We start from the raw sequence: 17,054 nt of genomic DNA on the forward strand, positions 1-17,054 counted from the left end.
AAACTATTAAAACTATTAGCCATTAAAACTGTTATGAAAAGTACTGTATATGATAATGTAGAAGTATTTATGGTTGAATTAGAAAAGAAGGATCTGAAACATTTGTGATTAAAATATGTATAAAAAAAGGCTGGGGGGGGAAACAAGAAATGCTGGATTATGGATTCTGACTGCAAATGGAAGTGTAGTTCTGAGCCAGTAGGCTCCCTTTAAGGTGAGTGCCAACAGAAACATTCATGAATTGAAAGCCATGCAAGGCTGAGGTGCTCTTATGTGGTGAGTAAACCAAAAGTAGGCATTCTGTTTTTCTTTTCTTTTTTTTTCTTTTAAAGTTTATTTATTTTGAGTGAGAGAAAGCACAAGCGGGGTAGGAGCAGAGAGAGAGGGAGAGAGAAAATCCCAAGCAAGCTCTGCATTTAATGCAGTGCCCAGTGCAGAGCTCGATCTCCTGAATGCTGAGATAATGACTTGAGCCAAAATCAAGAGTCAGACACTTAACCAAAAGAGCCACCCAGGCACTCCTGTTTTTCCACTTTTTTGATGGAAAATTTCAATCACGTGCTAAAGTGGAGAATGTGCCTCCATTTATCCATTACCTAGCCTCCATGATATCAACTCAGCCATTTTATTTCTTATGTATATCTATACCAAATTGCCCCCACACCAATTTTCTTGACCTATATCACAGCTATCCTGTATTTCATCCATATTTCAGACAAGGCCTAACTGTGATACCATTAGCACCTCCAAATTAACAGTAATTCTTTAATATCAGATATTCAGTGTTGAAATTAAAACTATATGTTAACTAGAATTTAACCTTGAAACAAGGAAAAAGACAAATATTCAGGATTCACATATCCCCAATTGCCCTATATTTTTTAGGTTTGAATTAGTATTCAAAAGAGCCATAAAACAGGTCGTTATTCTATACAGATTTTTACAACCTGTGTTTTTCTGATTGTGTCCCTGTGGGGTCACTTAAATTTGTCCCTTATATTTCCTATAAACAAATTCTTAGATCTGAAGGTTCAGTTGGATTTGAGGTACTTAGAGTAGAGCAACACTACTTTATAGGTACTGGTGTGTACTTCCCCAAGGGTGAGCAAAGTCTGGCTGTCCTTTTTTGTCAGATTAGGAGCTATGGTGCCTAGATGATCTCTGCCTAGACCCATTAGCGGTTGTAAGATGGTGATACTCTAATTTGTCTTTTCATCATTTGTTACCTAAAACATTGCTGTAAAGAGAAATCTCCCACATCAACACTTAATTTTTCCTAGGTACAGTTGATATAGAAAAAAAGATCAATACTTGATTATTTCTCTTTATCGGTTTCTAAAATAATTAGTTGACTCCATAGTATCCTCCCAATGTGATCAATGTGCTTTTGTGCCTGGTAACATTGTGAACTCATGGATTTAAGCAAATTGGATGTTTGGAACCATCATGGTCCTTGCTGATGCTGAAACTGTCCCCCCCTCAAGTGGGGGACCCCCAACTTGACTCAGGAGACTGATATAATCATGGTAATCTCAGCCTCCTTGCTTCTGATACATTCTAGTCATGTCTTCAAAGCTTCTGCCCCAAACCTGAAATTAGCCATTTTTCCAGGGAGCCCTTGGTTTTCACTTAAAGGGATAATGGTATTTAGATACCACAGTCTGGGCACTATAAATGCTCATTGCTATGGGTTTGGTCAATATCTCTAGGTCTTTACAGTTGGCAGACCTGGAGGAAATTTTTAAGATTAAAGTACAGCATGAGTTTATACTTTAATCTTCTTGATCTTACATCTGTATCTCTTCTTTCTCATTGGAAATCCAGCTTCTTAAGGAGATAAACAGAATTACTTCTCACTATTCTCACATTGTCCCAGAATAAAGGTACCAACACTAGAATAATAGTGGGATTATTGGAAACCATTCAGTTTATTTGGTAGTTCTTTTTGTCCTTAGGGTTCTCTATGTATTTGTTGTTTTAAAGTCACTTGGAGGTGGAATTTGGGCCAGGATGAGGAGGGGGTGTATATACTGTTCCTAAATGGTTCTGTGTAAGTTATCTCTTTTCCAGTTGGAGAGAGTGCCATCACCTGATCATCGCCGGAGAAGCTACCGAGACTTGGACAAGCCCCGTCGTTCTCCCACACTGCGCTACAGGAGGAGTAGAAGCCGGTCTCCCAGAAGGTAAGGCCCTAGTCATTGGCCTCTTCCAGAGAGACTTTTAGCACGGTAGCAAAGAAGTTTGGACGTCAAAGAAGGAAAAAATTCAGATTGTGAAGAATGTTTGCCTAGTGTATTAATTGCTATAGAACAACCACCTGCAAAACCTCTGTGGCAGACAGTAACCATTTATGTAGTTCACAAGGCTATAGTCAGTGATTTGAAGCTGGGCTAGAATAGAATAGGCAGTGTAAGTTCACTCACCCATTTTGTGGTCAGCTGTCTGTTGGCTAGTATAAGATGGCTTTTAACTAAGATGACTGAGGCAACTCATCTCTTCTCCATGTGTCTCATTCTAGGCTAAGTTAGGCATGTTCTCATGGCAGTGGTAGAATTCAAGAGCAGACAGCCTCAGTCACATAAGTTTCCTTCCAGTATCTGTTAGTATCCCATCTGCGAATACCCCATTGGCAAAGCAGATGACATGGCCAATCCCAGACTTAGAGTGGGAGGGTGTTAATAAAAAGTTACAGAGCAAAGGGCATGGATACGAGTGAAGAATTTGGACAGTTTTTGGAATCTACAACTGCAGTGCACCTACTAAGGTTTTCCTCTTTTCTCTCTGTATAGGCGGAGTAGGTCTCCTAAAAGGAGGAGGTAAGCCTTCAGTTGATTTGTAATGAAAGATAGGGTTTTGGGGAAGGGGGGGGTGCTGTTGTGGTGAATATATTGTCAGATAAAGGAATCTGACCAGTCATCTCCACAGCCCCTCCCCTCGCCGAGAAAGGCATCGGAGCAAAAGTCCAAGGCGTCACCGCAGCAGGTCTCGAGATAGAAGGCACAGATCCCGCTCCAAGTCTCCAGGTATAGCCTTTGGGCCTTTTGCTATTGGTTGTCTTAAAGAACTGTAATTAGCCTAGTCAGCCTCCTGCAGTACAGAAATGCCTGACTGTATTATTGCTTGAAAAGAAAAGGAAATGAACTTAGAATATGAAAGTTAAGAGTTCACATCTTGACTCTCCTTTATAAGATTTGCTAAAAAGATGATGAGCTTCAGTTTTTTCATCTGAAATTATAGGAACACCACCCAACAGAGTAGTGGTAAATAAATGTGATTTTTGTGAAATCAGCCATAAAGCCTTGAATGTATATAAAGTGGGTTCAGTTCTTCTGACCACCGCCCCCACAACACACACATTTCAGAGAAGTGCTACCAACAAGAGCTGTCTCTAGCATAAGCCAAAAAAAATATTAAGCCAATTAAAGGGGTTGGGGGAAGTGAAAGTGCCAGTGAGGGAGTAGGTAGGTAGAATACCACTCATCCAGTGGCCCTTTCTTCCCTAGGTCATCACCGTAGTCACAGACATAGGAGCCACTCAAAGTCTCCTGAAAGGTATGGACTGATCTCTATTTTGACTTAAGAATTTTTTCTTTATTCAGAAATTAAAGCCCCAATCATAACTAAGTTAGACCTGAAGTTTTGTTTTGATGGGAATATTTAGGAATTTTCCTTTATTACAGGACAAAATTGGCCTTTTGCCCTGAGAATTTTTAGAACTATGTATGTTTCGTGTTCGTTTGTTTTTTCCTCATAGGATTACAGCTTTGGATAGTGGTAAGGGCATGAGCTTTGGTCTCAGGAGACCTGTGATTAAATCCCAACTTTTAACACCTAACAGTTGAGTGACATTGGACAAAGTCACTTTCATTTGATAAATTTTCATTAGAAACCTCTATATGCTATTATACTCTGTCAGGTGCACTCTTAACCTCTCAGAGCCCATTTTCTCAATGGCAAATTTTGGATAGTAATGCCTCACTCAGTGTTGCTCTGAGACAGTACACCAAGCACATTTAATAAATATTAGGTATTGGGGTGCCTGGGTGGCTCAGTCAGTTGAGCATCTGACTTTGGCTCAGGGCATGATCTCACAGCTCATAGGTTTGAGCCCCGCATCGGACTCTGTGCTAACAGCTCGGAGCCTGGAGACTGCTTCTGATTCTGTGCCTCCCTCTCTCTCTACCCCTAACCTACTCCCATTCTTTCTCTGTCTCTCTCAAAAATAAATAAACATTAAAAAATAATAATAAATAAATATTAGGTATCTCCATCCCCGTCAGTATCTGCATGCCCCTGTCTTCCTCAGAAGTTCTTGCCTAGCTCCTTTAACACCTGTATTACGATTTGTATGTGTTACCATTTCAGATCTAAGAAAAGCCACAAGAAGAGCCGGAGAGGGAATGAGTAATGGACTCAGTTTGGTTTTAGTCCAAATGGCCTCATGTGGATCTGAAGTCACCTGTCTATGTGGAAGTATCAAGACCTACACCTTAGGCAGCTATGAGAATATTTTAGCTCTTTTTAACCAAGTTTCTCCACTTTTTTTTTTTTTTTTAAATGAAAGAGGTGCTGAGTTTTGTATCGCTCTTTGAATCATAATCCACATTTGAGGGATAGCACTTCCCAAGGGCTGCTTTCGACCCCTCTGTACAACCAACCTTGACTGTACTCAACTTTGTAAGGGATTTGAGGGGTGGAGAGGATGAATGGCAAGGAGAGGATGTGGCTGCATGGTGACCCTTTTGTTATTAAATTTTACACATCCACTTTCCGTATTTCTGTAGTTTAGTTTTGGTTTGCTCCGTAATTAGAACTGTTCTGAGAATCCTGAGATTTGTGCTGCTGCTGTTACACTCAAAACTCAAGTCAGTAAAACCTATTCTCTCCCAGACTTTTTTTCAGCAGCACTACGTAATAAACATGAAAACTGATGAGTTAGCAGCAGCTTTGTAAGAACAGAATGTATTCAAATGTTAAGACTTCTTCTGGATCATTTAATCCAGTTGCATTGAACAGTTCAACAATGGAACTTAACACCTTTTACACAACATTCTTATATGTTTTTTCTTCCTCATAAGCCTTGAATTCTAGGTTATGGTGCTCAGCCTTTACCTTGAAAAGACTGTCATTATTTTCCAAGTTTAGTCGGTAGCAGTGGGCCTATAAGATTGAAAAGGAGAGTTAAGTATCTAATACCATTCACGGTTTTGACTTCATTTGCTGGCAAACAGTGCCATTTATTCACAAAGTTAGAAAGTACAGCAGGAAGAGGCCAAGCTTTAGAGGGGGCAGGTGGTGAAAGTTCTTTTGGTAGTAAAATGATGCATTCAATTTTACTTAAAGTACAGAGACTGCTACGGTATATCTAGATAAAGCCCAGGTTGTTAGAAGTAGGAATTGGAGTTGAGCATAGTGATCTAACCCTGAATTGACAACATTTAGGTAATTGTGGAAGATGTAGAATTAAATGGGGGCTGCCCAGGAAGTGTGTGTTTATGTAAGAAAAGCCAACAACAGAAGCATAGGCAACACTCAACACTGGTGAGAGAAAGCAATGCAGTCAACCACCTGAAAATGGAAATGAACTTTCAGAAAGGTAGAAGAATTAGGAGACAGTATATCAAAGAAGCTAAGGGTTTGAGGACTTAGAAGCAAAATAAGAACTGCAAAGTGTCCGTGGGCATTGATAATCAAGGTGTTGAGATCTTTGCTAGAAGAGTTCATTCTACTAGTACTTAACTTTTCCTTTAAAAAGGAAACAGTGGAAAAAAAGAGGGGTGGGGGGAAGTGATTGGACTTCCCACAGCTCTGGACCTACCAAGAATTCTGAAGACCAATTGCCTCATAGGATCTAGTTTCTTGGGAAGCCAGATCTGGTCACAGGATTAACATTCTTTTGCTTGCTGTTGAACTGAAGGACTTTTGCAGCAATGTTAAAGCATTTTGGGAGATTTGAGATTTTACATTCTTCAACGATTCCTCACCTGGTAATACTTGAGCTGATAAAAGTCATCCATAAGAGCTAATGTTATTCATCATACAACTATATATAAGACTGCCTTTAAGAATTAAATATAAGCACCTCTATTTATATCTGTTATAGAGTCCTAGAAGTTAGTTCTTTACCAAAGTGATCCAGATGGAAAGAAATGTCTTCTGGCTTAATGACCTATGGACCAACCAAGCATATTGTTAAAATATTCATTTTAAAGTATAAGATTAAGAAATTGAAAAACCTGCAAAAAAAAACCCACAAAAACTCGACAATCTTAAATAACAGAAATAAGCCTCGCCTCCTCAAACTAACTATAAACTTAAAGCATACTTATTTAGGTGTATGGAGAGATCTGAACCAAATTGTAGTACAGCCAGCCTAAAACAGGAAGCAGATTGTTCCTATTCTTTTATTAGTGACAAAGAATTGCAGACGAGATGAAGTCTAAGGACAAACTTTGCTGAAGGGCCATTTCTGTCATCTGTGTGCTAGCCTACTGGATGAGGCCTTGGAACTGTAGCTTTGTAAACCTTTTTTGACTGTAGCCTATATTAAGAAACATTTTACATTTTACCCCTTTACACATGTATTCTATACTGAAACATTTCAGGAAAAAAACATTATGCAAAATGCATTCTGTATTTCCTATACAGTATTTTGTGGGTTTTTTTAATTTTTTTTAATGTTGAGAGAGAGAGACAGAGCAGGAGCGGAGAAGGGGCAGAGCAAGAGAGGGACACAGAACCCAGGCTCCCAAGCAGCTCCAGGCTCCGAGCTGTCAGCACAGAGCCCGAAACAGGGCTCGAATTCACAAGCCATGAAATCATGACCTGAGCCGAAGTTAGATGCTCAACTGACTGAGCCACCTAGGCACCCCTTAATACATTTTTAACACTGGGTGCAAACTACTAAATTGATTTCACTTCCCACAATTAATTTGGTTAAATCTTCCAATATAAGAACTCAACTGAAAGCCTCATTCCCTGAGCCCCTTTCTGTTATTTCCCGCATATAGATTGATCTGATGTTAAATAAGCATTACTCAGAAAAGAAAGACCACAGATGCTGGTCACTCCCTGCAGAAAGTTAAAGTAACAAGTTCTCCAGACTCAAAAAAAGACCATTAACAGGATGCATGGGTGGCTCAGTCAAGCATCTGACATGATCTCACAGTTTGAGTTTGAGCCCTGCATCAGGCTCTGTGCTGACAGCTCCGAGCCTGGAGCCTGCTTCTAAATCTGTGTCTCCCTCTCTGCCCCTCCCCCACTCATGCTCGTTAGCTCGCTCTCAAAAAAATAATAAACATTAAAAAAAAAGACTATTAACAAAGTGATGTTTTAAAAAAATGCAAAGTATACATGTTCAAAGATGAGATTAAATAAGCTTAGTAGAGCTTAAATGAAGATTTAAAAAACTGGACAAATAAAAGCCTTATAGGGGTGCCTGGGTGGCGCAGTCGGTTAAGCGTCCGACTTCAGCCAGGTCACGATCTCGCGGTCCGTGAGTTTGAGCCCCGCGTCAGGTTCTGGGCTGATGGCTCGGAGCCTGGAGCCTGTTTCCGATTCTGTGGCTCCCTCTCTCTCTGCCCCTCCCCCGTTCATGCTCTGTCTCTCTCTGTCCCAAAAATAAATAAAAAACGTTGAAAAAAAAAATTAAAAAAAAAAAAAAGCCTTATTATAAAGCAATATAAAATAAATATAAGGCATACAAAAAATAGGCTGGAGAAAATAAAAATGGGAAATAATTTTTAAAAGACATATAAAGGTAGTAAAACACTTGAAATCCTACATATGCATAATTCACATTCCTGATGAAGAAAATTGAGCAAATTTAAATATCCAGATACAAGAAAATTTTCTTGAAATAATGAACAATCTATTAAGAAATAGCCTGATGAAGGTAAGACACAAAGAATTACAAGGACATCTAAGCAGAGAAATCAAGTCCTGTATAATGAGGGGGAAAAAATCAAGCTGGTCTCAGATCTTAGAACAAACTTCACAAGGCAGCAGTGAAGCAAAAGGCTCTAGGGGTAAAGTTGTGAAAGGAATTTTGTACCCACCCAAAGTTGTCTTTAAAATGTAAAGAGGGGGTGGGGCGCCTGGATGGCTCAATCAGTTGAGCAATGGACTTGCTAGGGTCATGATCTCGCAGTTCCAGTTTGTGGGGTCGACCCTGTGTCTGGCTCTGTGATGGCAGCTCGGAGCCTGGAGCCGCTTTGGACCTCTCTCTCTGCCCCTCCCCCATGTGCTAGCTCTCTCTCTCAAAATAAAACATAAAAAAAATTTTTTTTTTAACATAAAGGGAAAGGACACCTGGGTGGCTCAGTTGGTTAAGCGTCTGACTTCAGCTCAGGTCATGATCTCATGTTTTTGAGTTCAAGTCCTGCTCTGTGCTGTCAGCACAGAGCCTGGAGCCTACTTTGGATTCTGTCTCCCTCTCTCTCTGCCCCTTCCGGACTCCTGCTCTGCCTCTCTCTCTCTCTCTCAAAAATAAACAGTAAAAAAAAATTAAGAACAAAATGTAAAGGGAATATGCATTCTAATCACTTAGGAAAAAAATGCCTGACAATAAAACTCACCCAACAAGAAATTAATCAAATTCAGGATTTGGGAATAAAAAGCAGCAGTAAAAGGAATGGTAGTAAACATTTTAAAAACTAAATAAAAATGGGAAATAGTTTTAGGACTTGATGTGAACAAAATGTGTGGATTTTGTTTTTCATAATAGGAGTCCTACACTTCACTAAAACATACATGAAAACCAGGAAAAAATAACTCCAGCCTCTTTAATGTTTTCTATAATTGCCCTTAATTTTAAGAGGAGTCTTTTAGTGGGGCACCTGGGTGGCTCAGTGGGTTGAACATCTAACTTTTGATTTTAGCTCAGGTCATGATCCCAGTGTTTGTGAGATCAAGCCCCGTGTCGGGCTCCACACTGAGCATGGAGCCTGCTTAATTAAGATTCTCTCTCTCCCTCTGCCCCTCTCCCCTGCTCATTCTCTGTCTAAAATTAAAAAAATTTTTAAGGAAATCTTTTAGAACTACCATAGAAAAAAATTTTTAAGTTGAGCAGTTCATTTCACTTTTTGTTAAATCCAAGTAAAATTAATTTGCTATATTTACTGAACATAGCACATGAGCCCACTTTCTAAAAACTCTTTGTATGTATGTTTGTCTATGTTTAAGAGAAATAGCTGGGGGTTGCCTGGCTGGTTCTGACAGAAGAGCATATAGCTCTTGACTGGGGATATGAGTTTAAGCCCTACATTGAGTATAAAGATTACTTAAATAACTCTGCTTTGGGTCCTCTGTTCCCCCCCTCTCTCTGCCCTCCCCTGCTTTTGACGCTCTCTGTCTCAAAAATAAACATTAAAAAATAGTATTAAAATAAACCTGAGGCGTGCCTGGGTGGCTCAGGCAGTTGAACGTCCAGCTTCGACTCAGGTCATGATCTCATCGTGAGTTCGAGCCCTGCGTCGAGCTCTGTACTGACAGCTCAGAGCCTGGAGCCTGCTTCGGATTCTGTGTCCCCCTCTCTCCGCCCCACCCCTGCTTGTGCTCTCTGTCTTTTAAAAATGAATAAACATAAAAAAAATTTTTTTAATAAAAAAATAAAGTAAACCTGAGGTTTAAAAAGTATTTCTGATTGATGGATGATTTCTATACTTTGTTCCTTTATTTAATACTTTTTTTAAATGAATACATTTAAATTATCCTTCACAAGGGAAAAAATTAGTTGTTCCGACTTTAAAGCTATTTTATAAGCTCACCAACACATTTGATGTATTTTTGGGGACCACAAAATGGTAACCACCTTCCTGGAGGCAGTTTGGCAATATATAGCAGGAATCCTAAAACTTTTACCTTTTTTACCTAATAATCCCATATACAAATATAAGTATATATCTATATATATTCACCATGCTAGAATATATACAAAAATAGCTTTATCGCATCATCTTATATACTTTTTAATATATGAGGAAAAAACAGCAAAAATGTCCATCTGTAGGGCACTTAACAAATAAATTGTATGGTACAAAATTAATATTCATACTTTGAATAATCTTTAATGGCAATGGAAGATACTAATCTCTCCATGTCATTAAACATTATACAAAACATTTCAAAACAATATGGTCTTAAGTGTGGTGTGTGTGTGTACTCTGAATAAAGATTGATAATTTTGGCACTTCCAACTGCTCTACAATGAATTTGAATTCACAATCAAAAACTTTTAAGTTTACAACTTCTAAGAGAAGTTTACAAACTTCTAAAACTGAGCTGCTGCTGGTATAAATTACAAACAGAGTATTATTACAGTTTTCCACTTGGAACAGTTTTGCCAGTTACTGAGCACTGGTAATTGCTGAAGGAGGGACAAGTGAGATACTGAAAATTACTATATAGAACACTATCACAAAAGTAAAGCCTAAATTACTGGGCTTTATAAAACCCCCAAAATACGTTTTTCCAGGTGATATATACCTCTTTCCTTTAGAAAGTAAAGCTGAATTAGGGACAGTCTCTTATTGGAGATTTAGTAATCTCAATACCTAACAGGGTGCTCAAACTCACAACCCCAAGATCAAGAGCTGCATGCTCTTAAGACTGGGTGCCTCAGAGATTTTTTTTTTTAACGAAAGTTTCAAATAAATACAAAAGAACAGTAAAATGAACACTTTACACACCTCATCATCTGTTCTCCAAGACTTGAAAAAAGATTAAATACATGAACGCTATTTAAAAAAAACCTGAATGCTGAGTGTCTAGGTGGCTCAGTCAATTAAGCATCATCTGACTTCGGCTCAGGTCATAATCTCACAGTTCACGAGTTTGAGCCTCACATTGGACTCTGCTGTCATCGCAGAGCCTACTTCAGATCCTCTGTCTCCCCCTCTCTCTGCTCCTCCCCCACTTGCTCTCACTCTCTCTTCCTCAAAACTAAAAACATTAAACAAAAACAAAAACACCAATGTTCCAAGTCATATAGGCATACCTCGTTTTACTGCACTTCACTTACTGCCCCTCAAAGATACTGAGGTTTTTTGTTTTGTTTTGTTTTGACCAATTGAGGATTTATGGCAACCCTGCATGGAGCAAGTCTATTGGTGCCTTTTTTTCTGATAGCATTTGATGACTTTGCATCTCTATCACATTTTGGTAATTCTCACAATATTTCAAAGTTTTGTATTATTGTATTTATCACGGTGATCTGTGCCATGGTTTTGGGTGTCACAAACCATGCCCATATAAGATAGCAAACTTAATAAATGCGTGTGTTCTGACTGCTCTACCAATCAGCCATTTCCTCATCTCTCTCTCTCCCTTGGGCTTCCCTTTTCCCTGAGACATAATATTGAAATTAGGCTAATTTAGAACCCTACAGTGGCATCTACGTGTTCAAGTGAAAGGAAAAAATCAATCTATGTGGCAAAACTACATTTGTGTCTTATTTTAAGAAATTGTTACAGCCAACTCAACCTTCAGCAACAACCACCTGATCAGTCAGCACTCAAGTCAAGACCCTCCACCAGCAAAAAGATTATGACTCACTGAATTTCAGCTGATGGTTAACATATTTTAGCAATAAAATTAAGGCATGTACATTTTCGACAAGCTACTGTACACTTAAATCAACTACAGGATAAGTGTAAACGTAACTTACATGCACTGGGAAATCAAAAAAGGCATTTGACTCACTTTAATGCGATACTCGCTTTATTGCAGTGATCTGGGACCTAATCTGCAACAGCTCCGAGGTATGCCTATATTTTAACAAAAACATACACTGGGCCAGCTATCTCATTAACAGAACAAATGAGCAAACTCCACCATTTAGTAGGATTCTGAGAGATACTGAAGTTTTAATATGAAGAACTTACAGTAAATAGACCTGATCTTAACATTTAATAAATACCTTTTCAGGGCTGTAAATATGGCAGGAAAGCCCTCAACCTCCTGCAATAGATTTCAAGCATCTTCCAAGGTGGAAAATATGGCAAAAGCCCAGAGTCTCCTATTTAAGTAATGCATATCTGAGGAAGCAGAACAAAGATAATACACTGTCCTTAAAATACATTTGTATTTACTTATTCTGCAGATTTCCAAATAAATCTATAGGATCATTTAGTCCAAAATCCCTGTCAAATATGTAATTGGGAGGTTTAGACAAAATGACCTCAGCTCAATGGATAGTACCAAAAAGAGCTAAAATACTACTAACAACACAAGTTTAATTTCAACTATAATCAGTTACCACAACCATTATTGGTAAACACCATCCTGGCAAGTGTGCATTCCAGGTAGTAACAGAACTCAGAATGGATAGTCTGGCACATACTAGTACCTCAGTAAGTAAGAAATCTCTTCCCTCCACTCAAATTGCCAGTATCAGTCTCAGTGTTTAAAAACTCTTCTTCAAAAGATCTGTTTCCATTCTCTTTCCAACATAGAAGTGTGCTACCTTGGAATTCACTTTATCATTTTGCACCTCTGTTTTCTCAATGATGAACAGACATGAAGACAGTATATGTTTCTATCAACTTCATATGGGTGTTGTGAAGATCCAGTAAAATAAAGGACATTAAAAAAGATTCTTGGTTCTCTAAGTCTGTAATTTAGAATGCTCCATTCACTGAGAGTAAAACAAATCTCTAAATTGTTACATATCTCCATGATCTAAACAACCATATGAATTAACCAAATTTGACGCTTGTCAAAAAGATTTATTAACTTAAAATAGAATTACTTCAAATACAGACAAAAGCAACTTTCTGTTCAATTTTGAATATTTTCAATATACAAGAATGTAAAAGAAAAAATTCTGAATCTTCACGTTGTAGTTTTATTTTATTATTTTTTTTTTTTTAGCTTTTAAAAAGTTTTTGGCACTACAAGGTTCTGTAAAGAATAGAAGTGACAAATTTAAAACACATGAAAGTTTTTCCTAATTCTTAAGAACAATATATATAAAGTCTGAAGCAACCAAAGTATGAATACAGCTAATAGAAAATAAAGAATGTAATTTTTTAAATTCTCTCTTTATACAATTCATCAAGATTAAACAAAACATAAAATTCCCTTAAAAATAGGGTAATAAAATAGATGAAATTTGTATCACTCAATTTGGTGATACTAGTAAAAACTATAGTTCATATTTATATACAAATAATACAGTCTTTAAAAACAGTCTTAGAATTTAAATAAGCTATCTAAACGTGTTAAAATTTTAAATCAGGACCTGATTTGTTTTGCTTTCCATTAAATGTCACTTTTTCTGCTGAATGTAACTGACATTGAGGTACGGATACCCTTGAGACAGCAGGATTGGCTGGTTGCTGTGCATCGGTAGACCAGCTGAAAGAAAATGGACTCGCATTACTCCGACACGTTTCCTCTTGGTGGGTGGGGACAACGCTCTCTACACCGACGGGTGGCACATCTGTCTGTTGGACACAACACAGACAGGAAACTGAAAGGCTTGTGCCTATATATCTGACAACGCTTAGAATTAATAACTTGTAGCTAGTTCTCTTTTTTTCTATTTATATAGTAAAGAGGAGATAAAGCATGTAAAAACATTTCGCAGGAGAAAGAAGAGGAGAGCAGGGAAACATGGGTATGTGAAAGAAAAGAGAGATGAAGGGGAGGTACCAAAGGCAACAAATTCACCAGGGAAGAATTTCAGACTCCCCCCAACCATCCCACCAGCCCACCAAGCCCTTATATGATTAATAACTTTTTTCAACCTTAGTTCTTTACTCAGAAGATTAAGTCCGCCACAGTCAATGTTCTGCCATTCTATAATATAGGGATGCCCCAGCAATACACGGATAGTTTACAAAGGCTTAAATGAATCAAGCCTGAAACTTGTACCAGGGGTTTCCCCTTAAAGTTACCATTTAATTCAGTCAGCATTTCTTGAGTGCCTTTCTTTAATTTCTTGAACTCCTAGTTTAAGTGTCGTAAGTAACTGACTCTAGTTTTTTAATTCATAGGTTAACGAAGAGCTGAGGGCCAGACTCAGACATTCCCTATTAGAATTGAAATACCTTCGAGGCAAGTAGGCTAGATAAAATGTGACAAGTTCTCCTTAGTTTGTAATATTCATTACTTAGATCAAACCTATTATTGGTATGTCAGCACTAACAGAATAAATGAATTCTAATGTCATTCAAGTTCAACTAAACAAATTTTGACTATGTCACTATTCAACTAAAAAACTTCTATTAAATTCATACTACTTACTAAACAGAGTCCAAAGTTTTTCATAATATGGCCTCAGCCTACCTTCTCTAGCCTCATCATGTACACATCTTTCCCATCCACTTCATCCTCTAGTTGTATTATTTTCTCTTCTTTTTTCCTCACTATGCCAGGCAAAACTCCTCAACTTTACATATATATTCCCTCAGCTAAGAATACTCTTCCCCTATAATCTCTAACAAATCTCTAGGAAAAACAAATCCTGTATCTCTTTCACAGTCTAATTCAAATGTCAAAATCTTGTGTGATTTGATCCTTGGTGTCCTTATCTCCTATAAACTCTGCTAGGATAACATTTAACTGACTCCTTCTAAGTTCCTATCCTTGTCTATTTTACATGTCTGGCTCTTCTAAGTGTACAGGTTTACCTTAATTCTTGCCTGAACAAGCACCTAGCACAGTGTGACACACAGTATGCTCTCAATAAAATGTTTAATGAATGCATAAAATCTCACTCCTGGTTCCTGGCCTTCACAAAGCCACCTTTGTCCCAGAACAAAACCCACCCAGCCTCTTAATGAATTTGTAAACAACGGTACCTTGAGTATAGAACGGTTTGTTGGGCTGAAATCTGGCATTTCCCTGATGCATGAAGTTTTGATGCAAACCATAAGGCCACGAAGCTGGGACAAGAGGGAAATGGGGACGTGGTGCATGTTCCCAAGGAATTGGAGGATTTAGTCCTGGAAAGCCTGGCTCTGCATTTCAACAAGACAGGAAAGACATACTTAAAATATCAGTTTGTTCATTTAAATATTCCTTCATTCCACAAAGATTTATTGAGTACCTACCACTGGACAAGAACAATGCTAAATGCAGAGGATACCAATTTTTTTAAGAATCAAACACTGTGCTCAAATTACTCATAAAAGAGACATATAAAAGGTAGAGATACAGTAATAAGTAGTCATTGCTATAAGAGATTGGTGGAAGGTGCTCTAAAGAGGGAACTAGGGTGCCTGGGTGACTCAGCTGGTTAAGCGACTGACTCTTGGTTTCAGCCTGGGTTTGGTTTGCGAGTTCAAGCCCTGCGTCGGGCTCTGTGCTGACAGTGTGGAGCCTGCTTGGGATTCTCTCTCTCCTCTCTCTCTGTCCCTCCCCTGCTTGCTTGGGCACTCTCTCTCTCAAAATAAATATTAAAAATAATAATAATAATGAAAAATAAAGAGGGGGCTAACCTATTTGGTTCAAGGCTAGAGAAGGTTTTCCTAAGATGATTGACTAAACTAAATTTTAAAGCACAAGGAATTGTTAGGCAAAACGGGGCAAAGAGGGCATTTTAAACAGAAAGAATAACAAGTACAATAGCCAGGAAACAGGACAGTACAGCAAGTTTGGGAAGCTGCAAAAACAATCAGCAGTACCACTAAGGAGTAAAAGGAGGCAATGAAAGAAAAAAAGGCTGGATGGATAAGGTAGGATTTACATTTTAAAGAACTTTAGTACATCATTAAGGAGCTTCCACTTTTTCCTAAAGACAATGACACTATCCTAGAAACAACTGTATCATGGTTCAAAAGGCAATTCTATTAGAAACTGAAGCACTGCGGTATAATGGTTGAGAACTTGGGCTTTGGAGCCAACCAGGTCAAAGTTCAAATCCCAGTTCCAAAAATTACTAAAGTTCAATTATGCACCTCTGGCTGTTGTGAGGATTAAATCAGATAACAAAAACAATGTGGCTTGCACAAGTTGTGGTATGTAAGTAGAGACTCAAAAAATAGGAGTGCTATCCATTCTATGGCAAACCACCCCCACAATCTACTTCCCTTTAAGATGTAAGTACATCTTTCAAAGTGCATCTTTTCAAATTACTCCTAAGTAATTACTCCTAAATCTTTTGCATCATTTCTGGTGGCTTTTCTCATCCAGAGTCACAATGTGGCAGGAAATAATCTGAAAGACACTCCCCTCATTCACTAAACTTCCTAGCAGACTCAAATTAAGAGGTACCGGATAGGGAGGAGTACACAGCCAGAAAACTAAAACCCATACTAGCCATACTCTTAACAAATTCAGTCTTCTCAGGAGGTAAGCAGAAAAACAAAGCAGCTGCTTTGCTGAAAGTTCATAAAACCAAGTTACAATTAAGAACTGAAGCTACAGGGGCGCCTGGGTGGCTCAGTCGGTTGAGCGGCCGACTTCGGCTCAGGTCATGATCTCGCGGTCCGTGAGTTTGAGCCCCGCGTCAGGCTCTGTGCTGACAGCTCAGAGCCTGGAGCCTGTTTCAGATTCTGTGTCTCCCTCTCTCTGACCCTCCCCCGTTCATGCTCTGTCTCTCTCTGTCTCAAAAATAAATAAACGTTAAAGAAAAAAAATTAAAGAACTGAAGCTACAGGGTATATTTTTTGCTTTAAATCAGACTGGGTATATATATTAAGGTCTTGACCAACTGAGAAATGTATTTTGACATCAAAGGGTATTTCTTAGGATATATTCCAATCTCCCTCGGCCATTTTTCACAACTAAATATTTTCATAATATATTCTCACCCAATCCTTCCATTTTCAACAAATTAGTAATTTTAGCTGTAATATTAACTAGGAGTTGTAAATCCATTCCACATATAACAATATAACATTTACTGAGTAATCATTATATAATAAAAATAATATATTATATGAATAATGTATCTACCATACATCCGGCACTATATTGGACACGATGGAGACAATGATAGAGAAGAAACAATTCACGGCCTTTAGAAGTTCAGCCTAATGGGTTATGCAAACAAGTAAACTGGCAATTTCATAAGACAAGTATAAAGATATAGATATTAAGGAAACATG

At 38.2% G+C, this 17,054-nt stretch overlaps 2 protein-coding genes across 9 annotated transcripts in view; one reads left to right on the forward strand and one right to left on the reverse strand.

Annotated features, from left to right (window-relative positions):
• The first annotated feature begins 6 nt into the window (after positions 1-6).
• LOC125917856 (pre-mRNA-splicing factor 38A) lies at positions 7-4,767 on the forward strand. 2 transcript variants are annotated; one of them, XM_049623958.1, is made up of 5 exons: positions 7-2,183; positions 2,790-2,816; positions 2,914-3,023; positions 3,504-3,552; positions 4,366-4,767. In XM_049623958.1, the coding sequence occupies exons 1-5, from the start codon at positions 2,041-2,043 to the stop codon at positions 4,406-4,408; spliced, it is 372 nt and encodes a 123-aa protein (XP_049479915.1). In that variant the 5' UTR covers positions 7-2,040; the 3' UTR covers positions 4,409-4,767. The 2 variants fall into 2 exon arrangements, with proteins under 2 accessions (XP_049479915.1, XP_049479916.1); XM_049623959.1 differs by having other exon boundaries at positions 2,926-3,023.
• Positions 4,768-9,531: 4,764 nt separating this feature from the next.
• Positions 9,532-17,054, reverse strand: part of LOC125917855 (terminal uridylyltransferase 4) — a 64,373-nt gene continuing 56,850 nt past the window's right edge. For 5 of the 7 annotated variants that reach the window (XM_049623957.1, XM_049623954.1, XM_049623953.1 and 2 more), the window contains 2 exons: positions 14,805-14,963; positions 12,042-13,356 (listed from right to left, as the gene is read on the reverse strand). In XM_049623957.1, coding sequence (XP_049479914.1) covers positions 13,268-13,356; positions 14,805-14,963 — 248 coding nt within the window. In that variant the 3' untranslated portion in view covers positions 12,042-13,267. The other 2 variants (XM_049623952.1, XM_049623956.1) reach the window with 2 other exon arrangements.

This window comes from Panthera uncia, unplaced genomic scaffold (genome assembly GCF_023721935.1).
Source record: "Panthera uncia isolate 11264 unplaced genomic scaffold, Puncia_PCG_1.0 HiC_scaffold_259, whole genome shotgun sequence".
NCBI lineage: Eukaryota > Metazoa > Chordata > Mammalia > Carnivora > Felidae > Panthera > Panthera uncia.